Genomic DNA, 25,262 nt, shown 5'->3' with positions numbered 1-25,262 from the left:
TCGGTCGATCACGTTTCCGGCGATGGTTTGGTTACTCATATTTATTTTTAACACCCGTCACATCGAATATTTAGATACTAATTAGAAGTATTAAATGTAGTCTATTTACAAAACCCATTACATAAGTGGAGGCTAAACGGCGAGATGAATCTATTAAGTCTAATTAGTCCATGATTTGACAATATGTTGCTACAATAAACATTTGCTAATGATGAATTAATTAGGTTTAATAGATTCGTCTCGCCGTTTAGCCTTCACTTATGTAATGGATTTTGTAAATAATCTACATTTAATACTTCTAATTAGTATCTAAATATTCGATGTGACATGTGCTTAAAAATACCCGTGCATCTCATTGCCCCATGACTGACTGATGGATGTATGCATGTCGCGGACACCGGACAGGGATGGCAGTTCCGACAACTTTCTGTCTTCGCCACAGCTTGACGGCTGACGGCTCCACGCCCAACGAATTGCTAGTAGATACCTACAGGATCATGGATCCGGCTTCCCCACATGGACCTATTGCTTTCCATCACTCTGTTATTCGTTTTCAAAATGTTTCCTTAAATTTCTGGGTTTTTTCAACGGAGGAGACGAAATTCCCATCTTTTTTTCTTTTTTCACCCTTTCGGGAAGGTGTCTTACATGCAACTGCACTTCATCATAGCATGACGGCTTCTATTCATAGCTACGTAAGTGTCTACTTTATTGCTTAAGGTCTTGTTTGAAACAAAGGAACGAAAAATATAGGAATGCAAAAAATCGTACGAAAGACATACGAGTGAGATGGCAAAATAGAGGATTGCAGAACACAAGGATTCTATAGGAATGGGTGTAAACTAGCATCTATTTATTTGATTTAGCCTAACTAAGCTTCATTTTACTTTTTTTTCATCAGCCTGACATCAGCAAGCTAGAGCGGCAACCACCACGTACAGCACAGCAGCAGAGACGGCAGCACAAACATGGAGAGCCGACGACGGAGCAGGCAGCAGGAAGGCCTGCACCTCTCGGCTGGCATTCATTCACAGCCAGGATTCAAGGGGCAGGGGCAGGGGCACCGGGAGGCCCGTCGGCGGCTTCTTCACGGCGAGCTGCTCATGCTGCCTTGCCATATTGAACCCGTCCACCACCAGCACGCGCTGCGCTTCGCAGTCTCGCCGACCGGCTCGCCGCACCCCGCGTCGTGGCGTCAAACCGCGCCGCCGCGACGGCGTCGGCAACGCCGCTGCAGATTGTCAATTTTTTTTCAAACGAACTGCAGATTGTCAACCGCACCTTCTCCCGACGAAGCTGGAACACGTTGTGAGCTACTCAGGCACCAGGAGTGCTGCCGGCAGAGGCTTGGACGGCATCGCCGTCGCCAAAGATGCCGGCCAGTCGGACCCTATGCCTAGGGGGTGGACGGTAAATGAAATACCGTCCACCCCTAGGCCTATACCGGACGTTGGATTGGGCGTGGGTGGCCGAGATTGGCGCGGATAGCGGTAAGGTAGCGAGGTGCCAAGGCCTCCCCGCCTTCCCCGCACGCCATAGCTATATGTCGCATACGTGACAAAATAGTAGTGTCGCCTTCTACGGCGGCGGCGGGGTGACGGGATGGCGCGGCGCGGCGGCGTTCCGCCGGCGACCACCCAGGTTAGGGTTTTCGGGTTTTGAGCTGTCGGGGGAGGTTCATGGCCGCCGACCTTCGAAAAGGGGGTGGGGGTAGGGAGGTACGGCGGCGGAGGCGGGTTGCAATGCGGTGGGGACGCCGCCGGCTGGGGGCGGCAGGTGGACAGCTAGTGGGCTAGGGACGGGCGGGGGCGAGCGTTGGAGGTGAGCTCCCCGGCGGAGCCGGGTTAGGGCGGCGGAGGGTGGTGGCGGCGGATTCGGCCCCGCAAGCCACCGGCGACGGTGGAGGACAGCGGCGCGGGGGCGAATGGAGGAGAGAGAGGGGTAGCGTGGGGTTGAGGAGGAGACAGGGCAGCGGGAGGCGGCAGCGGGTCCAGCGGTGAGAGCCGTTGGAGCTGAGGACGGCGGCGCGGGGGATGGGCCGCGTGCGCTCGCTGGCGACGCATAAACGCGCCCTTCCCCGCGCGACATCACTTGCGGTTCCCCTCCACGACGGGCTGGGCTGTCATGCGCCGCGGCGGCAGCGCCGGCAAGAACCGCCGCCCATGTATGGCAGAGTCAGGGAGCGTCGTATACTGCTGTGTGCCGGCGTCCACGGCGTGGATGTTGGCACAATTGAACGGCTCCGAGGTCAGGTGTGCCGACACTGCATGGAGATTTCCGTCGACTCGCCGGCCGCAGCCATGGACGACGACGACGGCGCGTCGCCGGCGTCGGCCAAGCTCCTCGCCAAAGTGCTCCGCGAGATCGATCGCCCGCAGCCAGGCCGGCGCCGCCGAGTTCGTTGGCTTCCACGCCATGTGCGTGTTCACCTCCTTGCTTCTTGCCGGGCTCGTCTGGACGTCGACGCGCTCCCGGCCGCTCGCCGCTTCAGCGTCATAGGCTTTTGGAATCAGCATTTACAGGTAATGTCTTGCCGGCCGCTCGTCTGGATGCCTTGCCACGAAGTAGTCGCACCCGCCGCCCACCTCCGCACCGGCGAACTCTGGAGCGTCGACGGCTAAACTGCTCCCCCAGCAGAGGAACAAGCACACACGTTCGATGCCACGGCCGCGCTCTCTCGCCACCGTACCCACCGAGGAGCCCTCCCGTCGCCGCCCACTTCCAGCGCGTGAACGGCGAGGGGGCCGGACGAGCACAGCGCCGCGGCGCGGCACCTCGCCGCCCGCGCCGTGGCGTCAAACCGCGTCGCCGCGACGGCGTCGGCCATGCTGATGCAGACAGTCAATCGCCCCTTCTTCCTGCAAAGCTGGAACACGTCGCAAACTATCCTCTGACCCTAGGACTGCTGGCGGCGGAGGCCAGGGCGGCGCGGCCGTCGCCAATGTCGCCGCCCCGTCGGACCCTGGGGGTGGACGGCATGTCGTCTACCGTCCGGGGTGATGGTGCCACAGCGTCTTTCTGGCAGTCGAGCTGGCTACAAGGTAGAGCGCCAATCGACGAGGGGACTATGGCGTATGTCTACAGTGGAGAAGATGGCTGAATTTGTGATTCTATGGGACCTAGTACAGTATGTTCCTGTGCTGTCTGACAGGCCGGATGAGATAGCTTGGAGGTGGACAGCGGATGGAACCTATACTTCAAAGTCGTCTTATCTGGCTCAATTCAATGGGTCTTACAGTACCTTTCAAGGAGATTAAATTTGGAGAGCGCACGCTGAAGGAAAGCACAAGTTCTTTGCATGGTTGCTGGTGCAAAGCAAGCTTCTTACTGCTGATAAATTGCTAGCAAGGAACTGGCCCTGTCATCGAACCTGCAGTTTGTGTGATCAAGATTTTGAAACTGCCGCTCACTTATGTCTGTACTGTGTGTTTGCGAAGGACATATGGCTGCTCATGAGTAACTGGTCTCAAGGATTGATACAGAATTTGGATTGCCTATCAACGAAGAAGCCATGTGGTGATTACAACGGAATTGAAGCACAAGTTACAGCGATTCCTTATTAATTTTGAGCACATTGGTCTCGTGTGGATTTTGCGTAAATTTTACAGCACGGATTTCGAATTTGTTTCCATGTGTTTGAATACATGGATCAGGCCCCACCTAGCGGCAAATGTGGAGACCAAACTCGTCGCGACAAATTAATCGTACCCACAAATGGCAACACTGCTAACTCCTGCCACAGCAAGAGTTGGACACGGCAGTCAGCAGTTTCCATGACAAACGCCTATAAGTATCGATCGATCTACCCAGTAACGCGCAACGACGTCTCGTGTGTGTTTCTGAAATCACCGGCAAAATCCAAGTCGTCGTCAACGTCGGACGGCACGATGCCACGGCCGTCGACACGCCGGCCGCAGCCATGGACGACGGCGGCGGCGCGTCACCGCCGTGGGCCAAGCTCCCCGCCAAAGCGCTCCTCGAGATCTGCCACCGCCTGCCCTGCGCCATCGAGGCCGTACGCTTCCAAGTCGTGTGCAGGGCGCGGCGCGAGTCCCTGCTCTCCGCGTGACGCTGACGCGCTCCCGGGCCAGAGAGCATGTTAGCACAGTATAATCTTGGCTAGTGATCTTTTGCTATTATTAGTTGCTCCCTCGTTTTAGCTTTTTTTTTTCTAGATACATAATTTTACTATGTATCTAAATATAGTGTATATCTATATACATAGAAAAATTATGAACATAGAATGTCAAAATGATCTATAATTAGGAACGGAGGGAGTACAATGTATGAGGAAACGACGTGAGCTGTGTGGGCTGTGTGGGCCGCATCACCAAAATTAAGTCGTGTTGTTCTTTGTGTGCGCGCGCATCGACCACCAGAAAGAGTCAGCTTTGCCATTGATGCATGTGATCCCCAGTCTACAATTTTGATCGAGATCTACCATCTTCGTTGAGATCTATAATTTTCATACAAAATTCATCTCTATGTGACTTCATATGAAATTTTATACTTCTTTTCATGCGTGCTCTGCATGAAGGGGACGTACCACCAATACAATTGGCGATAAGGGCGATAATTAACTTGGAAAAATCTAAATATTTTTAGATCTTGACAATACTTTTTTTTGAAAAAACAAAATATAAAAGGCCCAAGTCAAAAGGAAAGGGAATGGACTCCCAAGTCAAAACCATGCCTTAACTTTCTCTAAATAATTGAAGTACTCCTGCCATCCCATAATATAGCTATGTTTAGACTTTTTCAAAATCAAATCTCTTCAATTTTAACAATAAATAGTGAAATAATCATAGAGACTAATAATCCTAATATAAAAATGGTATCAGTAGATATATCGTGAAACCAACTATTATAACATGTAACCTTTTCTATTCAAAATAAATTATTTTTAGAGATATTGTTGGTCAAAGTTTAAAAATTTTGACTTTAAAAATATCTAAACATAGCTATATTCTAGGATGAAGGGAGTAGTAGATAGGACGGAGGGAGTAGTAATGTCACAGTAAATGTAGTGTACTCGGTACTCCGAATCCGTGGTCCTCGTTTCTTCTTCTCTCGTGCAATTATGCATTCCACTGTCCGTTGATATGTAAACAACTCATGCATGATCAAGACATGCACAAATCCAGGTGTTAAACCCTCGGGCACTGCATGTCAATTCTGCGTAGTCTAGTGATTTTGTTGGCAAATCTAGGCACAAGCTGACAAACCAACCGGCAAAGCAAAATCTTGATCTCGAAGTTGATGTCTTAAAGTAAACCTCTGCTGTCCACGCCGAGAGTATAGCTGCTCTAGCTGAGTCAGCTTGCAACCAATAATCATGTTGCATCAGTGTAGACCAACTGCATAATTGCCATGAAGTCATTGGTGCGCCTGAGTTGACAATGGGCGATGGATGGACTCTGGTTTTGCAGTAGCACAAAAAAATTTCCAATCCTGTACCTCGTTTCGGACATATTGCAATCAGAAGGCAGTGCAAGGACGCAAGGTCCAGATTAAAAGAACCTAATCCTCCAATTTTTTATCATGGAGCAGCTGGAACACCAAAGTATCTCATCACCTGCTCCTAAATCTCAAAGCTATCATCACACGGTTAGAGTCAAGACCTACATGGGTAGCACAGTATATACACACTGTGCAGTTGCAGCACTCTCCAGACCCTCTCCACAACACCAAACTTTAAATTTCCACTAATCCTCTCAATACATCACTACTATCTGTCTATCTTTTTGTGCCATCAACAAGCAAATCCGCAACAAATTAAGAACACTTTCAGAGTTCAGAGTGACACAAAAATGGATAAAATCAAGGCCTTGATGCATGGAGCCTGAACCTGAAGATTCCTCCCAACACGTTGGCAACCTTCACTAGATCAGTGCTACCACTCTCTCACACTCAATCTACTCTGCTGTGTGTTCCTACCTAGCCAAGCTAAAAGATTCTTGTGCAGTTGTGCGTGGATGAAAGAGATCAGAGCCATGAGGGCCCTGCTGGACCGGTGCCGGTCGTCCAAGAAGGCTCGCGGCCGACCGCCGGAGGGCTGCCTGGCGGTGTACGTGGGCCCGGCGAGGGAGCGATTCGTGGTCCGGGCCGAGTGCGTCAACCACCGCCTGTTCCGGGCGCTGCTGGAGGAGGCCGAGGAGGCGCGCGGGCCCTACGGCTACGCGGCGGACGGCCCGCTCGAGCTGCCCTGCGACGCCGCCGCGTTCGCGCGCGCCGTCGCGGCGATCGAGCGGGAGATGGCCGGCGAGAGGCGGACGGCGGTCGGGGGCGCCGGCGGTATCGTGTGGGCGGCGCAGCACCGGACGGTGGCGGTCGTTGTCGCCGGCGGCAGGCAGGTGATGACCGTGGGCTGACTTGAGTGATCGGCCGGGTGTGTCCTTGTCGTCAGAATTCCTGCGATGTTTAGAGTGTTTTTTTTTTTTTTGCGAATCCATGTTTAGAGTGTTTGACAGAAGTGTTGAGACATGACAGGTATGCATGCATATGATCAGCTGTCGCGGCATCCAGATGTGTATAGCTTGTAACTTTTTGTTGTACTAGTTGTGTATTTTGCGACATGTTTGTTTTATGCTTTAATGTCCCTAAAAGAAAAGGTTGTACCGTTACTTTGTAAGCTCCGGGGTCTTGGTCACATTCTCTCGGAGGTAATTTGGCTGACCAACGATTACGAAATAGGAAAACAGCAATCACCGGTTTTATACAGATTACACGCAGCAATCATCCAGTTTTATACAGATTACACGCAGCTATCATCCCGCAACACGAAAGAGCACATTGATCCACGGCACACCGTCCGTCTTGCTGTGAGGCTACACTCCTGAATTGGGGATTTCTGATCATGTTAGAACCCATGAAACAAAGACGAGTAGACGAGAGTGCCCGCTGCTGCTGCCGCACTCGTCCTTCAAGCTAAGTGATCCGTATGAGCAGAACCACCATTACAAACACGCAGGTCATCACAAGGATGAGCAGCCACTGGAAGCACGTCGTCTTGGAAGTCAGCGAGTAGACCTCCGCCGCTCGCGAGGTTGCGCGGCCGGTACTCGCCAAGCTATGCTCCACGGCCCTCTCGGTGGAATCAAGGATCTGCATCAGCAAAAATTTCAATTTTCTCAACAAGCACCCAACTGTAGGAGATCTTCGTTGCAGTATCACCCCAATAAACTTTATCCGCATAAAACCCAATGTTAAATACAACAGAAAGCTGTAAAGGACTGAATGAAAGAAACATACCTTCTCCGTCTCTTGCACAGATTGGTTCATCATAAGGCTACTTTCCTTCAGCTGCCGTGCTAACTCGACCATTTCATCAGTTAAATCTTCTTGCAGCTTCCTGTGCAGTAAGAAGATCAGGTAACAGTAAGAGAAAAAGAACACAGCCAGTGTATATTCATTTGATGACCTTGTGCAAGGCCAAAAAATTCAATGCATAGATCTTAAAACATTTGGGAGAAGATGAAGCTAATAGTCAAACATGGCACAGGTTATGGCTTCCAACAGAGCATCCAGTCAATACAGTAAAATGAATGGACCCTGTAATGGTTTGCTTGGGTGCAATAGAGAAACTGTGGAAAAGAGCAACGAGGGGATTGAGCTGGAGACCCAGATATGTATGAAACTTAAGGAAAGTAGGATACCTGTGCTTCTCGATGTGAGCCTGAGCTTCTGCATCCAATTTGATAGGTGCACCGATATCTCCTTTCCTCTCCTGTTGGCTTGCACGAACCTCGACATGAGCTCTATTTAGTTTCTTCTGTTAGTTCAGTAGTTGTAACAGTAAGAAAAGGTGGACACCAATTTTAACTTACGCTGATCTCCTTCGCAATCCTGATGATAAAGATATTGGGCTTTCTGCCTTAGCTATTTCCTCAGAGATTTCTTCTTCTCTGCTTTCAACATCTGGCTTTTCATTTTCAGGCTGCACCAACAGTAATATAGAAATAAGAAGCGTAGCTAAAAGCTGTATGAGATAAAGGTTCAGCTAAAAAAGTTGACAACAACATCAGCCATAGTAGCTTTGAATCCTATGAAGAACCGGCAAATAAAATAAGAATGGTAAGGAGGAAAAATTGAATCGATGCAGTAATAACATACCACTGAAGCTGCTAGCCTGGCAGCAAGTGCTTCAATCTTTTCTGAATATTCAGAAAGCTTAGCTTTAGAAACACTGAAAAAGGACAAACTCATTAAAAACATGTTCTTCTACTCATGGAAAAAGTAAACATAAGCAGTAAATTGAAAGTTTTTAACACAGAGAGACGGTTGCTTTTCTGAACCAATAAGTAATACCACGGGACCAGATACATGTAAAAGGCAAGGCCAGTATCTCAAAGACTGTTATCATAAAAATGCAAATGACAGAAACTTATGACAGTTAACTTTGTATATGTTTTGGGAGATGCGAGATAGAACATATCTCTACAAAAAGACTGTCCAGATTTCAGAAACAGCATTTTAGTGAATCTGGAAGAAAAACATGCATTTGTGAAGTGCTGAACAAGGAGCTTTTCATGAAACAAGAAGGATTGTTCTGGAAGCTATGTTAGTGAACCCACTTGTATCCAGATTATAGGAAAGGTGGTGTAATTCTGAAAATGTTGTCCTTATTTGTGTCTTCTCACAGGCAGTCAGCCAAAGAATATGCCAGCAGGGTGCAGTCACTAATTAACAGCCAGAACTACCAGCACAGACGTCAAGATTCTAACGCAAATGCAAAAGAACGAAGGTTATACTGATGCACTGGTAAGATCTATGCATAAAAATTTTACAATGGACAGATAAATCTTAAAGTTTTTGTTTGGTACTGTCAAATGGCAACTGCTTTTCCATTTCCACTAAACTATAGATTTTTTTTACATGCATTAACTGGGTCACGGCCAGTATATCACTATATCAGTGTTCCAAAAAGCTCTCAGCCATCGCGGAAAAACGCACCTTGATATCCCTTCTGGTGTGGTCTCTGCTCCTAGCTGCTCCAATAGCTCCCTGGCTGTGGTAACATACTGCAATTGAATGGAAGCCAACAGTGTTTAGTATACAGTTCATTCAATCCATCAAAATGATAAAGATTCAGATATCACATGCTGACACTGAAACAAACCAGAATGAGGTTGTATCTATTTCTTCTCTTCCTTGAAAGGAAGTTCAGAAAGACAGGTGTCTAGCATAACCAATGCGGGATGGAAAATCTAGCTACCTAAGGAATTCGTATGAACAACGTGGACATACATGGACAAGCTTAGCCGGATTCTGCTGACGAGGAGCCGCCTCCAGCAGCCTTCTAAGGTTCACTTCCACCTTGTTGAGCCTCATGTCGAAGAAGTGACGAGCCTGACCTGGGGCATGAGGGGTCCAGCCAGACCACTGGAAATCTTAGCAAATTAATTGTGCTCGCGCCTTGGGTGATCAATTTTCCTCTCGCTGAAGAACAATCAAAGCACGGAGAGTCGGATTTGGCAGAAACAAAGAGATCCGGGAATAATCCGTCCAAGAAAGCCTAGGTGACTCACCAACAGCGGAAGGAACGGATCCCAAGTCCGGACGGGAGGGAAAGAGGAGGAAGGAGGCCTCTCCAGGTGGTGGAAGGAACCTTGATTGTTGTTACTGTCGCCGGCGTTGAGATCTCAAGCGGCGGTCGAATACGGAAGGTCAGGGAGAAGAAGAAACAGAGCAGGAGCGAATCGTTCCGTTCCGGCGCAGGGCTGTCAAACGAGCCGAGCTCGAGCGAGCCCAGCCCAGGTAGGCTAACAGTCCGGAAGTCTCGGACGAAGCTCAAAGCTCGGCAAACAAATGCTGTACGAAAAACACTTTCGCATTATTTCAAAAAAGAAAATTTGAGATCTGTCACGGTAAATTTAGACTTCGTCGAGGGTATAGGGTGGATGCAAATGCAATGCAAACTTGATGAGTCGGCGCGGTGCTTATGTCTTGTGTGGGATAAAAAAGTAGCCGTGTTTGCTTGTATGATTGGCGATTCTACCATGTTTCGCCCAGTCCAACACACAGAGTTCCGAAATTTTGCAAACATCACGTTGAATCCTGCTTTCAAACGGAGCTACGAGTTTGCCAGCAGTAGTTGTTTTTACTGACTCATTTAGCGGTTTTTCAGGAACACAGTAGGGATAGAAGCACCAATTGGCATTTGGCAATCACATAGACATGGAACGGATGCCTACATTTGAGTTCAGATAGCGCAATGCCCACAGTAACAGATGATGCATTTACGCAGCTCTACTGTCAAACCGACAACCACCAAGGCACCAACTAACAGCGGCATGCCAATATCACCTGGCAGTATCTTCTCGGTAGCACAACTGCACGGGATGGCATTTTTGAGTTCACAGTGAAAGCAAACAGCAGAAACATGCTCTATGTGAACTGGTTGCCAGATACAGGAATGAAAATCAAATTCTGCAATATAAGAGCAACAAAAGAAAGCCACTTTCCTTCAAGATAACAGAACCGGTACCAGAAGGGGGGAAAAGAAAGGACCGTATAACATTGAACCGTGGAAGAAATTCTACATTCACCTGACCAACCAATACCAAGTAGTGGAACGAAATGATTATACAGTCAACTATAACGGATATATCTCCCACCGATATTAACACCGCGGGGGGTCACACCTGAACACTCTCAAACCGACGATCAACGAATTCCCGATTGGATGTAACAAAGGACCAACCATAAGCATGTACAGCAAAAAAAAAAAGGTGATCTGGATGGAAAATCGCATTCTCGTTGCATCTACTAAGTCCTTGTGCTAGCAACCCACAGCCACGCCTTCTTTTGGAGCAGAAGTGACACCAGCAGGGGCACCCTCTTTTGGAGTAGTAGAGGTGACACGGAGGATGGCTTGGGCGCTTAAGGCAGAAAGCTTGGACTGGCAGAAAGCCTCCCATGATTCAGCATCTGGTGAGGCAGAAGGTTCGCCATCGTTTTCGCCAGAAGTTGAGGCCTGGGATTTCTCGTAGAGCACCTGCAGTTCCAGTGCCAGGTTGCGAGCAGCCTCCCTTGATTCCGGAAGCTGGTCACTAAGTTGGGTAGCTGCAATCTGGATGAGCTTATCCATTCCGTACTCTTTGATTCCCTCCACATCCTGCACAAAAGGAAAGCATTATTGTTGTAAAACAACAAGAGGAACGATGTATCCCTCACATGCGGAAGAACCAATATTTGTTGGTGCATGCAGATCTTAAAGTACACAAACTGATGTATTCAACCTCCATTTACTGTTGCCCTATTAAAGATGACAGCAAAATACAGGTTAAGGCGTGAAGCTATTTTAAACATACAACCTACAGCTAAATATGCACCTTCCATCTTCATATTCTCAGTCATTTCAAATCTCTAACACATTGACAAGCTAATTATTTGGCTCACCCAGCTCCACTTTATGACACAGGAGGTTCAATGCTCATAGCATACATCGAAGAATCAAAGTATATCTGAAAATGATCTGGAATATATTGGACTCTAACCAGGCTCACGAGTGGAGAAGACAAGTACGCAAGGACACTAAATTATTACTATCTACCTGATTGACCACTTGGGACATCAGATAAGCAAACTAAAATCTTCATAAAATAACGTTTTTCCTATCTTAAGTTTCTTTACACTAAAATTGGGGCTACAGAAGCTGCAACTATAAAGAAATTTTGGGGCAAGGAGTTTCACTTACAAGGCGAGGTACACTCTTGCTGAAACACACTGATGCTTTTGCTCGAATCCGTGGATTCCTGTTCTTGAGGTAGGGCTGCATTCTCGGTAACAGTACTGAAGGGGAGATCCAACTTGTCAACGATATAAGAGCTGCCTCAGCCGCTTCACAGACAAAGCGTTTATCTTGTGACGCTTTTAGAAACAATTGCACTAGCTGTGAACATCGACGGAAAACATGTTTTCAGAGACTTTGTAGTTGATAGAGGAAACTATAAATAGCACATCCGAATAGCAATACACACCAGTGGATCAATTGAATCAACCATTAGGTCACCATAGGCCTTAAAGATGTCAGCACAAGTCATTAGTGCTGTTTTGCAGACAGCACTTCTTGGATTCTTCACAGATTTCACAATAAGAGGAACTAGAGGCTCCCTGCATGTCAAATAGTTCATAAATCAAAAGGAGATGCCATGCAATACTATATCACTGGGCTGACTAGCATTGAATAAGTGGTTCCAGTCTACCAGATGATATCATAAGGATTGTTCCAAAGGGGACACATTTCTAGTGCAGATGATGTGGGGTGGGGGACTTACAGCAGCTCCTGCAATCTTTCCTTGTGATATATTGCCAATTGACGAACGTTGTTGAGTGCTTCACATGTCATAACCCAGTCCTTTGAATCCAACCTTTTAACTAAGGTCTGTTCAAAATAATAGAAATGATAATAACTTAGCTTTGACTAGAATTAAAAAAAGGGGGGGGGGGGGGGGGGGGAAGAAGTCAATCTGTCCAACATAATAACATAAATAAGCGGGCAGAGCCATACACTGAGAGTTGCATCAGCATCTGGGAGATCTACTAGATTCTCAGAATCAATGTACTCTACGTCTGCATTTCCAGCCTCATTTCCATTAGTCACAGCATCAGGGCAAGCAGACGGAGCATTTTCTTCCTTGTTGGCACATTTGCTGCCATTCAACACAGGCTTGCTGATGCAGGATTTCATAGACCTGTCTTTTCCGTTCTCCAGGTCCGCTGGCTGAGAAATATTGAGATCTTTCAAAGCGCTCGCTGACATATTCACACGCTGCACGGATTATTGACAGAAAAAGGCACTTAAGAACAAACACAACCAAAATTCAGTCCCCTCCTAACAGGTATGGATGAAAATAGTTAACGGAGTATTTCTGGTGATTCATTGGAGTATTGTCCATAAATAGACAGTACAGAGTGTAGACAAACCATTCCATGCAACAATCAAGTATAACAAAATGGAAGCTAGTACTTAATAGTTCCACCAGATCAATCATCATCAGAAGCTAGTCAGTCACAAAAGCATACCCAATGACACAGATGATAATCCAAAGCCACAATGTGGATCTCGGTCAGCTCTCACTACACTGAATTCCACAAGTAGCAGATCTCTCCCAAGGCTTAGGCCAGAACAACTTAAGTTACAGCGACTCTAACACAGTCAAGTCTCAAGTGATCCGCAAAAATGTTTGGAAAATTTAACAGTAACAGCACCTTGGATAGAAACTACACGCGCCACACAAATCCGCAAGTAAATGAATGGAGTGAGAGCGGAATTGGATTTGATTGCCCACGGACGCAGCCAGGTGGGAGTCCCCACAGCCCCGACCACTACCAGTACAAGCAGAGTACGCTGCGAAGCGAGACGCGTCTCCACTCTAGTCGCGGGTGAGGTGACTCCTCAGTCCTCATGCTTGCTGTGACCCGTCGACGGCGACTAGGTCGCCGGCGACGAGGCGAGCCCTCACTCCCGCAGCTCTCCACTTCCACCCCCTAGATCCACTGCGGGACACCCACGCGATTCCGGCGCCGGCAATCCCCAACCGGAACCACCACCCGACGAATTCACACGCGAAACCGGGGCTCGCAGCCCAGATCCGCGTTGGCGGTGAATGCCGCGTGGGCGCGGGACGCGAGATCGCGACGAGCAATTGGGGGACGGGACGAGAGGGGAGGGGATGGGAGGGTTACCAGGGACGGGAGCGCAGCGGCGGCGGCGGAGAAGGAGGGCGGCGGGCGGAGCGGCGTCGTCTGCCGTCTCTGGGCTTGGGCTGCTGCGACTGAACGGGGGTGGCGTCGAGTTATACTGCTGCCTGCCTGCCGCGGAGACGGTGTCCTGTTGCTGTTGCTGCGCTCTGGACTTGGTCTGCCGGATTGCATCCAGGACCCTGTGCAATTGGGATATCACCTTTGTTCCTGCTGTGTGTGTCACTCACATGACCACATGTTATGTTTGCGCATGCACAGGTGCATTGGAACAGTATCTCCGTGTCAGCTAGCATGTGTCATGTGCTACCCCTCACTTTGTTCTCTGAGCATGTGTGAGGTAGAAGAAACAAGTGAAACATCTTGAAAATCATCAGCATCTATAAAATCAATCCAACTAGAAAAGTTCATGGATATCCGATGTTATCGATGCTCCATCGTCACTCGTCAGCTAAGTCTTGTTGATGAACATTTACCTTGTCGTGGAGGAGAAATCAAACAGAATTCATCGAAGAACATCTTGTGACCTACTCCCTCTCTTTCAGCCCTAAGGGAATGGGGTCCCCGAGAAGGCACTTACAAGTGGGACCCGTGAGGTTTCCACCACGTAAAGCCTAGTGGAGGAGATGGACCCTGCGAATCCGAAACCCAGGAAGGGCCTCGGAAATACCACCTCCACATTATGGGACCCACTGAAGGCCCACACAAAGGGAGCGGTACACTGAGGAGGCCTCCTGAGAAGCTGCCCGGAAAAATTTGCTTCCAAGCTAAGCAAAGCAATGGCGCATCCTGACGAAAGAAAAGCGCGCAGTCGAGGTAGGCCGTCAGCCGGCGCCCCGTCCCCGTAAAAACACTATCATTACATTTGATGAGACGTGCCTGGATGCCTCGGGGACCGACGGCCTCAGCCGTCTCGTCCAATAGACGCGAGCGCCGCCCTCATGTCAAGAGCTCCCGGCTGCCCTCCGCTAGAAGGGTGGGCCACTAGGCGGACCTGGGAGGCTGCAAAGGCCTCCGGGAGCTCTGCTAGGAGGTGGGGCCACCTTGCAGACCTGGAAGAGGAGAAGGCCTCCCAAGAGGGATCCCGGGAGCTAGGTTCATCGCCCGTTGACCCGTGATAGTGGGTTCGGACTGAGAGAAGTAACGATTACCAAAGTAAGATGGTAAAATATGAAGATTGATATACAGAGGACTTGGATGGGGTGCTCTGGTGCCATGCGTACCAAGGCAAGAAGGCGTAAGGGCAGGTGGATGACGCGTTAGAAGAATTGTAGTAAGGAGGACGGCCATTGGGCCGCCGTGTTCACACGCACAATGTAAAAGGATGGATTGGGATGCAAGGCTCGCCCCAACCAGTCTCCCTTTAGGCCTGGTCTATAAAAGACCGACTCTCGTACAAGCAAGACAGACAGCTCTGGCAACACAACATATAGGACATAAGGTGTTACGCTTCCGAGCGGCCTGAACTTTCCAAAAAACTCTCTTAGCAAAATCATATACTAACTCCCCTAAATACCTCTTGAATTCCTACGTATTCCTCCGGATACCGCTCTTGGTGCTGGACCACCGTCACCTCCCGTTCCAAATTATAAATCATTTTGACATTTCTAAATTCATAAATTTTGCTACACATATAGATATACACTATATTTAGATACACGCTAATAGTTATGAATACAAAATGACCGTGGGACGGAGGGAGTACATTACTATTCAGTGTTTGAGACAGCTCCGCGGGAGTCCAAGACCAACAGTGCTACCTTCAGCAAATTACTAGGTCTTTCCTCTACCATCTACATGTGTAGTGTTCTGCAAAATTGTGATTATGTACAGGGCCTGAGCGCAAACACTACATTGGATTCCAAAAATAATTCTGGCAATAATTAGGGGGATCCCCTTCCGTTTGAGGTGGCCGTCTATTGGGGCGCTGGCTCAGTTTGGAAAATCGGAGAACTCGGGGGGAGTGATTAATGGGGGGCGCGGCGGTTGCGGGTTGGTACAAGTCCACCCGGAGAACGACCCCTCTGCTCGCACCAAGGCAGAGGCCACGTGGCAGCCAAGTGGAGACGACGGAGTGGGCCCGCGTCGCGGTGAGCTCACTACTTCCACGACCCGGGCGGAGGAAATGAGGTGCCGTCTGCCGGCCGGCCGTTTGGACGCCGGCGGCGAGTCACGGTCGCCGGCCGGTATGCTGGCGGCGGCCTGCTGGCTAACGAGTTGGTAATTCAGCCCGGCTCAGTCGCATACAACTTTCGGCCCAGCCCGTCTAACACGGTCGCTGCATTCGCTCTGCATGGGCCGCTTCGGCCCAAACGTGACCGCGAAAACCCTAATCCACAGAATGGACGGGTAAAAGCCCACCAAGCCTCCATCACGCCGAATCCAACGATCCAGACGCGCCCACGTGGCTCCGGAGCCGCTCTTATAAAGGCACCGCCCGGCTTCAAAGCTACCGCCGCCGCCACCACTCGCCTCTTCCTCCCCGCCGCCGCCGCTCCGCTCGCTCGCAGCAGCCGCCGGCAAAATGGTACGCGCCTCTCTTTAGTTTGGTTCCCTCACCTGCTCTTGTTGCCACCCCCTTGCTGTGATCAGCAATGGAATTTCTAGCCATCTCGTGATACTTTTAAGGCTGCCATGGATCTTGATCCTAATTATCCTCGAATTGAATCTTGCAGGCTCCGAAGAGAGGAGGCAAGGCGCCTGTTCCCGCCAAGAAGAAGACAGTAAGCCACTGATTCGTGCAATCTATTGTGCTTATTTTGATTTGATTTGCTGATGGGGTTTGGTCGGTGCAGGTGGTGACGAACCCGCTGTTCGAGAAGAGGCCGAAGCAGTTCGGGATCGGCGGTGCGCTGCCGCCCAAGAAGGACCTCCACCGCTTCGTCAAGTGGCCCAAGGTTGTGCGCATCCAGCGCCAGCGCCGCATCCTCAAGCAGCGCCTCAAGGTGCCCCCGGCGCTCAACCAGTTCACCCGTACCCTCGACAAGAACCTTGGTATGTTTCTCGTCCCGTCCATTGCAGCTTTTCCAGTTAGGTGCTAGAAGAAAGGTTGGCTTTGCTGAGACGTTAAATATTAATGCCTTGAGTAGCACTGCAAGGGCTTTGCAGTCTGCGATTTGATAGGTTAGTGTATGAGCACTATACTGGGTATTGATTGGGACTGCATCCTTCTAACAGTAGGATATGGATTCCTATAAAAAAGTAGGATATGAATTGGTTGTATCTTAGCTGAATATGAACAGTATAGAGAATCGGTAAAAGTTCATGTTCACATATCTGCTGAACCTCAATAGTGTTTAATTATACTGTGTATGAAGGGTTCAAAAGAACTTTTCTTCATCTAAGATTATCAAATGTTCAATTCAGAGTAGCTACCTGCAGTCAAACCCTTTGAACTCTAGAAATATGTTAAAGTAATATGAGTTATTTGTATCATGATGAAACATGAATGGGTCAGAGAATAGATTATTGTTTTGTCATGTTTGCGTGACCTCAATAGTGTTTCATTATCTTAGGTAGGGTTTGGACTAACTCTTGTTCATCTAAAGTTCTTTCAATTCTGACATTTGGCTGTAAAAGTAGACAGATTTTCCAAACAGGACAGTACTATGTTGTGTCATTGAAAATATTTGAAATTCTGATAGTCAAAGTTTGATTGCTTATGTACTGCAAATATTTCTGAAAATGTGTATGGGTACAGTCAATTTCGAACGTATCTGTTGTCCGACTGCTAATAATTACATGTGGTTGAAGTTTGTGGTCATCACATGTTTAGGTGAATCCTTGTGAGTCACTTGCAAACCAGTCTTTCTTCAAATTTTTTCTGCTTGCTTCCTGTCACAATGCAATCCATACTGATATAGGCTTGCCTGATGCCATTATAACATTTTTTAAACAATTGATATGATAGACATTATCAATCAATCATCATCTCTTAGCTGGATTTTATTCAAGCTAAAAATTACTTTAGATCCATCGGTACTTTTGCATTAGTTATAACTTGCTTTCTCTCTGATTTTCCATTTCAGCAACAAACTTGTTCAAGATGCTTCTTAAGTACCGCCCCGAGGACAAAGCTGCCAAGAAGGAGAGGCTTTTGAAGAGGGCCCAGGCTGAAACTGAAGGGAAAACTGTTGAGGCGAAGAAACCAATTGTTGTGAAGTATGGCCTTAACCATGTGACTTACCTCATTGAGCAGGTATGCACACCCATTTGGTTCTTCCAGTGATAGCAGAGTTTTGCATTTGGCCACAAAGTTATGTTTCTTACTTATTCCTTTTTGCAGAGCAAGGCCCAGCTGGTTGTCATAGCTCATGATGTTGATCCGATTGAGCTGGTTGTGTGGCTCCCAGCCCTCTGCAGGAAAATGGAGGTTCCATACTGCATTGTCAAGGGAAAAGCACGCCTTGGATCGGTATTAACCCTACCACCTTTCTTTTGCTTGTTAAATGTTGAAGGGGTCTGAAAAAAATGGAAGCTCATAGTAATTCTGCTGTAGATCGTTCACAAGAAGACCGCATCTGTTCTCTGCCTGACCACTGTTAAGAATGAGGACAAACTTGAGTTCAGCAAGATCCTGGAGGCTATTAAGGTTGGATGCTATGAGTATGCTTTTCTGAATGTTCTAATTTTGTGCTATTGCCTTGTGTACTGACTGGACCTTGATTCACTCCCAGGCAAACTTCAACGACAAGTTTGATGAGGTCAGGAAGAAGTGGGGTGGTGGTATCATGGGCTCCAAATCGCAGGCGAAAACCAAGGCCAGGGAAAAGCTGCTCGCCAAGGAGGCTGCTCAGCGGATGACCTAAATCCCGTCCTGTTATATTTATCTTGTACTTCTCCCGATCGTGTGCAATCATATTGTGGTTGTCTGATCTGGTTTTGAGAGTTTTGCTCCTGAGACGTGCTAGAAAGAAAACCTTGTAAGAATTCAAAGTTTTTGTTCAGCGCTGGTTAGTTAATATGACTCCAACTTCTATATCAGTAACGAATCTCTCGCTTATATTTATGCGCATTACTGCAGAGTTCATGTTAGCATGACGTACAGGCTCTGTTATAATGGAAAACATCATGTTCGCCTGAACATGTGCCATTGGCGGCATTATTCACATAGGCCTTCATAGAACGTGCTAAATTTCTGCTAACTTGTAACTGTATTGCTAATTCCCAGTACCTCATGGATTCCTCGTTAAATGGCCTCATGAAATGGCTAAATTTCTGCTAACCTGTAATTGTATTGCTAATTCACAATAATGCTGGTAATGACATGTGACTTCCTGTGCAAATGTACAATGCAGCATCCACGCCCTTCTGCTTCATTATTCCCTAACCTACGTCAGATTTGTATGTACAAACCACAAAGCACTGCCCGGTCGTGTAACTAATCAGAATCCTTGGATTATGAATAGGACCTGATCAGCCTGAGACCCTGGAACGAGCCCTTCAGCAGGCTGCCCAGGACGGACACCGCGCCGCCCTCGGCCACGGGCGGGCCGCGGCCACCGCCGCCGCGCTTCACCCGCAGCACGGCGTGCCCGAGCTGCTCGCCCACCGCGTCCACGGTCCGGCCGTCGACGGGGTTGCCGTACGCGTCCGACACGTAGAACGTGTCCTCCGCCCTGCCGTCCCTGGTCGCGATCGCCGCGCGGATGATGGACAGGCTATTCTCCCGGAACACGCGCGTGATCTCCGACAGCAGGCCCACCCTGTCCTCCGTCCTCACCTCCAGCTCCAATCCCTGCTCAACCAATTGCCAACAATGGTGTCACTTGCCATGGCGAGGAACGCATAGGAGGGTGTGAGTGTTCGTACGTCGGAAGCTCGCCGCTCGACGGCGGCCTCGAGGCACCGGACGAGGCGGGTCCGCTCGGCGTCGGAGCGCACCGGGTACCCGTCGACGTGCCGTATGTAGTACTCCTGCAACCACGCCGGGGAGACGATGAGCTGCCGGTGAACATTCTTGTCGTGTCGACAATGGTTTTCTGTGAGAGGGGAAACGTACTTGGTAGGCCTCCTTGCTCCCTCTCTCGGCGTCGACGGTGCCGTGGAACACGACGTACTGCAGGTCGGTGAGCGCGCACAGCGTGTCGAACAGCAGCTTCGGCCGGTCCCGGCACTGCAGGATCACCACCGTGTACTGCCTCTCCGTGCAGTCCATCACGGCGACCTTGGGCCTCGCCTTGCCGCACCGGTCCTCGCCGTCGACAGCCTCCTCGCCGGCACTACCACCGGCACCGTCGTCGAGCATCAGCTTATGCAGGCGCCTCTCCGCGCGCGCCGCGCCCACGGACACGCCGCCTGTGCACGTGCTGCCGCCTCCTCTCCGGGCGGTGCCGTCGCCCTGCATCACGTTGCGGAGAAGCTCCTGCACCTTGGACAGCCGGCCCGCGTCGCGGATGGCGAGCCCGGTGGCCTCGTCGGTGATCTGGATCACCGCGGCGGCGCGCCTCTCGTGCGTCCACACCTCGGCCTTCACGATGTTGCAGCTCAGGGAGGCCAGCACGGCGCACACCTCCGACAGCAGGCCCGGCCGGTCAGTGCCGGTCAGCTCGATAGAGGTGGACTGATCCTCTGACGGCGCAGCTCCATCCTTTAGCCCGATTGCCGGCAACGCAAGGTAGTCTTCTGATTCTAGGCACTGCTGAAGATCAGCAAGGTCAGGCATCTTGAAGAGTTTACATCAGAGTTATTAATCAGTAAGTGCACGCTTACTTTCTGAATATGTTCAATGACCTCCCTATTCTGAAGCTTACTCCCGTCCTGATCAGTCACATTGAACACTGAACGCGACATGAACAAAGAAACCAAAAATTTTCATCATGACAAGTCAAACAACCAAACATATTCCTTGCAAGTTGCAAGTCAAATTCAGAAAAACTGGGAGGCTTTTAACTACTACTAGTACCATCCATGAACCAGTTGCCATCCGAAGAAATATACGCCTTCGTGATGACGAGGTTGAGATCGACAAGGACTTGGACTGCCTCCAGTAAAATGCCATGCTTCTTGACCCTATCAACCTGGCATGAAAGAAAAGGTCCATCACTTATTAATTGATATTTAGTACAAACTACAAAAGTTTTTCAGGCCACGAACGAGAAAGGTAGAGCGGTTAGCTAGATGTTGAAATGTAGTTAGCAGCATGGTCCTCCATGAAAGTGAAGTCCAATCTCACCCGGATGACGGTTGCGTTGTTGCACGAGTCATTGTCTATCACAACTCTGCAAGGAACAGCACACTAGGCAATGAGGATTAGCAGCTTATTAGCAAACAGTCAGGTTTTGGAAGTTGATTAGAGGGGTGGTTTTATAGTAGTAATAAGTAAAGCATCTTGAAGAGGCCGCAAAGGAATCAAAGATTCCATATAGCCTTTGCCAAAAGGAGAGGGGGAATCTGAAAGGGCTCCTCTTGTCTTTGGACATCATGGCAGAGGTGGTAGGAATAAGGCAAGGAATAAAAGGCGATAAAGGCAGCCATGTACGGAGCAAGAGCAACATGATCTTTTTTTTTGAGGAATAATATGAAACTTAATTTGTTCCTAAAAAGGATGAAATGGAATTTTCATGAGGTTTTTGCGTTTACATGAACTACTTGGATACACAAGTCAGTCACTCAGTACACAATCTAATCCAGATTGGGTGACTGAATAATCCAGCAGAATGCAAAGAGTGACTGTGAATAGTAAACTGGAATCCTACGAGTGACTGAGGATTCGCATAGACGGATCCCATGAACAGAGCAGGGGGTATTAAAGTGCAAAGAAACATGTCAAAATCCCAAGCAGGCAGCGATTCAGATATCAGTAACTATTATTGATGAATGAACGATATAGACTGATCCAAATCCGTCCAGCTACAACTGTGATGCATCGCTTAACTCCTACAAAAATTTGCAGGAACTGACGCCGGAAAAATAAAGAGCAGAAGCGAACTTTGCGCTCACCAACGCCCACGCACGAACGACAATCAGCTATCTAAAACAGAACGGGGGGAGGCAGCAAAACTGTAAGCAAATCCAGACGGCGTAGTCCGAGGCTGGCAACGCCAACCTGCCAGGTAAGACTGCTACTGAACAAGTGATCGTACCTCGGTGGGTTCATCCTCCGGACCAACTTGGCGTACTCGTCGTCGTCCTCCTCCTCCGCCACCATCTCCACGCACCTAACCATGGCCGCAGAGCAGAACACGCCGCGCGCCTCCCTTGATAGAGTCGATACCCTGACCACCGCGAGGCTTCCAAGCCAACCACCCGCTTTATCTGCAGGTGAAGGCGAATAGCCGAGGACTTCGAGTCGTAGGGAAGAAGAGACCTCGCGAGAGGAGGAGGGGGCAGCGGGCGGAAAGGAAACGCCGCGCCGTTTCCATTAACAGCGGCGCGGGGGGAGGCCGGCGGCCGAGGAGAGGAGAGGACAGAGCGCGAGGGACACGGCGCGGGAGTAAAGGCAGTCTGCCGCCAAGTTGCCTTGGGGGAGTGACCGGCCTGCTGGTCGTCGTCGTCCTCCACGAGCCGCGGCTTATAGACGGGAGCCGCGGCAGGAGGATCTTTTCTGGATGCGTAGAAGTACTTTTTCTGAAATGACAATTTTGCAATGTTCGGGGCGTAAAATGGTTACATATTACTTCCTCCATTTTTATTCGAAAGCACACGTATATTAAGATTCAAACTTTACAATTTTTTACTAATATTTAACTATCATTTTTTATTTTTATAATGTAAATTTTATATGGTTCAATTTATAATCAAATATACTCACTACAATGATCATAATCTTATGATCATGAATAATATAATATAAGATAAATGGATAATCAAAGTGTATTTTGGAATTGGAAGACCGTGCCAAGCCGGTACCATACCTTATAAATAAAATAAAAATGAAGGGAGAAAAAGGTATGTGTGGGTGTGGCAAGAGTTCCATAGACGGTGCGACAAAACAACAGCGACGGAGATGATTAAATCTTGACGTGCACTTGCAGAGGCTGGCAATACTTTTTTTTAGAAAAATCACCAGTACAATGGTTAGCGATAAATGGGTCGGTGTAAGTCAAGGTCACTAGATTTTTCATTTTAACTGAAAGAAGATAGATAACCCACAGCGAAACATTTGCACGCACGACCGGTACGGTACAAGGCACAAGCCATCATGAGTTTGTCGCATCGTGTTGTGTATCCTCCGACGTGGCAGCACACTCCACGTTGTCCACAGGGCATGGCATGCCACCCTGGACCCCTTCTTCGTCGTTCGGCGGTCTCCGACGAGCCGCTCCGCGGGCGCCGCGCGCCACGTCACGGTCGGCACCAGCATCTCTCTCACATGGCGGCCGGTAGCCACTAGCCAGTAGGTGACCCGTTGCTGGCACCGTGACGTGGCGGGCCGCCGAGCCGAGCTCCTCGTGGATGCGTCGGATGGATAAGGGAGGGCGCGGGGACAGCCGGACAGGTAGGCGCGGAAGCGGGCCACGTCACGCGCCGGCTCATCCGGAATGGCGCGAGGGTACGGGGTTGGGCCACGTCACAGCACCGGTGGGGTCGGCTGGTCTAGTTTATCCGCTTTCAGTTGGCGACCGTAAGGAACTTTTCGGTTACTCTGTTCTTCACTACAGTGCCTACTATCTCTGAATCCACACGCATCAATCCAGGTACTGAGTTGTGACTTGCAATCAGATACCCTTTCTCGAACGAAACTGATGGTCAGAGATCAGTGCTTGCCTCCAAGGCTGGGCGGCTCACCTTGGCGGAGAGCGTGCTGACGGCGCAGGCCATCTACGCCATGTCCGCGCTACCGCTCCCCCTCTCCACCCTCGCCAAGCTGGATCGCCCCAGAAAGGGGTTCTTCTGGGCCGGCGCGCCCAAATATCTTGGACGACGAGGACTTGGCGACCCTGAACAAGAGTCTCCTGCTGCGCCATGTACACAATCGCTTCTCCGGCGAGAGTAATCCTTGGGCGGATTGGATCTGATTTTGGTACGACGGTGGCCGGGCGGAGGCGGACACGCCGTGCTGGAGTCACATCAAGAGCCTCGTCCCGCAGTACCGCAGCTTGACGGAGGTGGCGCTGGGGGACGGGGACACCACCTCCTTCTGGCACGATACTTGGACGTAGATGGGTCCCCTCAGCGACGTCCTGCCCGCCCTCTACTCCCATTGCACCGACGTCGACGTCACGGTGGCGGAAGTGGTGGACGCCGGCCGGGGGCATGACTCCTCACCTCCTGCAGCCGCGCTTCTCGACCGTTGCCCAGGCGGAACTGGGCCTCCTCGACAGCGCCATCGCCTCCGTCTCCCTTGCGCCGCGTCCAGAGAAGCGGTGGCTCCGAGGCCCCAGCTCCAGCGCCGCCCGAGCAGGCGACTTCTACGCCTTGCTCCGCACCCCTGTGGGCGACCCGCCGATGGCCGAACTCAACTGGGTTTGCTACGCCCCCAAGAAGGTCCGGTTCTTCTTCTGGATTCTTCGCCACGGCCGCACGCGCACGAGGGCGCTGCTTCACCGCCATGGCGCGCTTGACGCCCCCGACTGCCCCTTCACCGGAGACGGAGGAACACCTCTTCGCGGCTTGTCCCCGGCTGGACCTCTTCTGGGCACGACTCCTCCCCGGGCGTCCTTCTCCGCTGATGGCCCGGGACGCCATGGAGGCTGTCTGCGACCTCCTTGTCGACTTGCCACCGATCGCGGCCCACACCGCGGCGCTCGCGATCGCCTGGGTGCTCTGGAAGGCGAGGAACAAGATGATCTTCGACGCCGTCTGTCTCTCGACGGAGGACATTCTCCGCCAGCTGCTCAAGCATGTTTCCCCGTGGGCGTGTCGCGCCCCTAGACGAATCGACGTCGATCCCCTGCGCTCCTGGTGCCAATCTCTGTTGGATGTAAATTAGACCGTTCCTTGCTCTCTGCTCTCTCCTCCCCCCTGTATTCTCCCCAAGAGGCGCCGTGCTTGCCTCAAAATTGGGACACCGTTTGATGGAATGAAATGTTTCAGCCGTAGGTTGCTCAAAAAAAAAAAAGAGATCAGTGCTTGCTACGGATTGAGATGAGTCAGAAAACGCAAGAGCTTTCATTTCTCAAGAATTTCACAGAACGATCCACGCAGGAACCTCATCAGATTTTCTGCACAAATTCGTGAGATGATGAAGGTTCATCAGCCCTCTGGATGGGGAAGACTCTGCAGCGCTTGAGTTTCTGCCTGCTGCCCGTCGAAGCTCTGCTCAGACGGCTTGACCGGTTCAGGGGGAAAGAAAAGGGAAGAGAAAGTGCAAGCCCGTAGCTGACGGCAAATCAGATCGTTGTGCTCTCGAGAATCACATGTCTTCCAGCTTGCTCGCGAATCCGAGAGAGAATTTCGCGACGGCAACGGCGGCAATGACCACTTGTTCTCGGACAGCGAGCTGCATTTACGAGATTCCATCGCGGGCAGCGCTGGTTGGGGGAATTTCTCCAAGTGCGGTAGCCTCTCAATCCCAATTCCCAAATATCTTGGACGACTAGGACGGACAATACAGGAGCGAGTTGCAACTGCAGAGGAAACCAGGAAATCTGAAACTGATCCCTGACAGCAACTCA

The 25,262-nt window shown here is 50.0% G+C and overlaps 5 protein-coding genes across 12 annotated transcripts; 2 read left to right on the top strand and 3 right to left on the bottom strand.

Moving 5' to 3' along the window:
• Positions 1 to 5,501: 5,501 nt before the first annotated feature.
• On the top strand, positions 5,502 to 6,720 carry LOC117861970 (auxin-responsive protein SAUR72). Its single transcript, XM_072294429.1, has one exon. The coding sequence runs from the start codon at positions 5,976 to 5,978 to the stop codon at positions 6,369 to 6,371; it is 396 nt and encodes a 131-aa protein (XP_072150530.1). The 5' UTR covers positions 5,502 to 5,975; the 3' UTR covers positions 6,372 to 6,720.
• LOC117860952 (uncharacterized) lies at positions 6,691 to 9,785 on the bottom strand. Its single transcript, XM_034744393.2, has 8 exons — positions 9,528 to 9,785; positions 9,247 to 9,438; positions 8,953 to 9,020; positions 8,113 to 8,185; positions 7,827 to 7,936; positions 7,656 to 7,757; positions 7,252 to 7,351; positions 6,691 to 7,104 (listed from the first exon to the last, which is right to left on the bottom strand). Exons 2-8 carry the CDS (start codon positions 9,328 to 9,330, stop codon positions 6,928 to 6,930), a joined length of 714 nt encoding a protein of 237 aa, XP_034600284.1. The 5' UTR covers positions 9,331 to 9,438; positions 9,528 to 9,785; the 3' UTR covers positions 6,691 to 6,927.
• Positions 9,786 to 10,496: 711 nt separating this feature from the next.
• Positions 10,497 to 13,893, bottom strand: LOC117860951 (uncharacterized). The gene is made up of 6 exons (XM_034744390.2): positions 13,690 to 13,893; positions 12,512 to 12,772; positions 12,279 to 12,385; positions 11,982 to 12,114; positions 11,699 to 11,893; positions 10,497 to 11,116 (listed from the first exon to the last, which is right to left on the bottom strand). The coding sequence occupies exons 1-6, from the start codon at positions 13,876 to 13,878 to the stop codon at positions 10,781 to 10,783; spliced, it is 1,221 nt and encodes a 406-aa protein (XP_034600281.1). The 5' UTR covers positions 13,879 to 13,893; the 3' UTR covers positions 10,497 to 10,780.
• Positions 13,894 to 16,121: 2,228 nt separating this feature from the next.
• LOC117860493 (large ribosomal subunit protein eL8y) lies at positions 16,122 to 18,687 on the top strand. Its single transcript, XM_034743803.2, has 7 exons — positions 16,122 to 16,231; positions 16,380 to 16,427; positions 16,500 to 16,698; positions 17,733 to 17,902; positions 17,990 to 18,118; positions 18,203 to 18,295; positions 18,381 to 18,687. Exons 1-7 carry the CDS (start codon positions 16,229 to 16,231, stop codon positions 18,510 to 18,512), a joined length of 774 nt encoding a protein of 257 aa, XP_034599694.1. The 5' UTR covers positions 16,122 to 16,228; the 3' UTR covers positions 18,513 to 18,687.
• A 151-nt stretch (positions 18,688 to 18,838) lies between these two features.
• On the bottom strand, positions 18,839 to 22,227 carry LOC117860491 (ACT domain-containing protein ACR6). Of its 8 annotated transcripts, none has more exons than XM_034743800.2 (7): positions 21,789 to 22,227; positions 20,800 to 20,941; positions 20,609 to 20,723; positions 20,416 to 20,483; positions 19,706 to 20,344; positions 19,516 to 19,620; positions 18,839 to 19,441 (listed from the first exon to the last, which is right to left on the bottom strand). In XM_034743800.2, the coding sequence occupies exons 2-7, from the start codon at positions 20,845 to 20,847 to the stop codon at positions 19,103 to 19,105; spliced, it is 1,314 nt and encodes a 437-aa protein (XP_034599691.1). In that variant the 5' UTR covers positions 20,848 to 20,941; positions 21,789 to 22,227; the 3' UTR covers positions 18,839 to 19,102. The 8 variants fall into 8 exon arrangements, with proteins under 8 accessions (XP_034599691.1, XP_034599690.1, XP_034599692.1 ...); XM_034743799.2 differs by having other exon boundaries at positions 20,800 to 20,924; positions 21,789 to 22,226; XM_034743801.2 differs by having other exon boundaries at positions 20,879 to 20,941; positions 21,789 to 22,224.
• Positions 22,228 to 25,262: the final 3,035 nt, after the last annotated feature.

Source organism: Setaria viridis, chromosome 6 (assembly GCF_005286985.2).
Source record: "Setaria viridis chromosome 6, Setaria_viridis_v4.0, whole genome shotgun sequence".
Classification (NCBI taxonomy): Eukaryota; Viridiplantae; Streptophyta; class Magnoliopsida; order Poales; family Poaceae; genus Setaria; species Setaria viridis.
The sequence above is the reverse complement of the archived record's forward strand: the minus strand, read 5'-3'. Positions and strand labels throughout refer to the sequence as shown.

Excerpts from the sequence above, each read along its gene's own strand:
- LOC117861970 (XM_072294429.1), top strand. The coding sequence starts at position 5,976 with ATGAAAGAGATCAGAGCCATGAGGGCCCTGCTGGACCGGTGCCGGTCG.
- LOC117860952 (XM_034744393.2), bottom strand. The coding sequence starts at position 9,330 with ATGAGGCTCAACAAGGTGGAAGTGAACCTTAGAAGGCTGCTGGAGGCG. Across the intron at positions 9,021-9,246 it reads ATCCGGCTAAGCTTGTCCAT|TATGTTACCACAGCCAGGGA; the intron begins GTATGTCCACGT and ends ATTCAATTGCAG. Across the intron at positions 7,105-7,251 it reads CTGTGCAAGAGACGGAGAAG|ATCCTTGATTCCACCGAGAG; the intron begins GTATGTTTCTTT and ends TTGCTGATGCAG.
- LOC117860951 (XM_034744390.2), bottom strand. The coding sequence starts at position 13,878 with ATGCAATCCGGCAGACCAAGTCCAGAGCGCAGCAACAGCAACAGGACA. Across the intron at positions 12,386-12,511 it reads ATGCTGATGCAACTCTCAGT|ACCTTAGTTAAAAGGTTGGA; the intron begins GTATGGCTCTGC and ends TATTTTGAACAG. Across the intron at positions 11,894-11,981 it reads TTGATTCAATTGATCCACTG|CTAGTGCAATTGTTTCTAAA; the intron begins GTGTGTATTGCT and ends CGATGTTCACAG.
- LOC117860493 (XM_034743803.2), top strand. Across the intron at positions 17,903-17,989 it reads TGACTTACCTCATTGAGCAG|AGCAAGGCCCAGCTGGTTGT; the intron begins GTATGCACACCC and ends TCCTTTTTGCAG. Across the intron at positions 18,296-18,380 it reads AGATCCTGGAGGCTATTAAG|GCAAACTTCAACGACAAGTT; the intron begins GTTGGATGCTAT and ends ATTCACTCCCAG.
- LOC117860491 (XM_034743796.2), bottom strand. The coding sequence starts at position 21,871 with ATGGTTAGGTGCGTGGAGATGGTGGCGGAGGAGGAGGACGACGACGAG. Across the intron at positions 20,925-21,788 it reads CGGAGGATGAACCCACCGAG|AGTTGTGATAGACAATGACT; the intron begins GTACGATCACTT and ends TGTTCCTTGCAG. Across the intron at positions 19,442-19,515 it reads TCGAGCGGCGAGCTTCCGAC|GGATTGGAGCTGGAGGTGAG; the intron begins GTACGAACACTC and ends TTGGTTGAGCAG.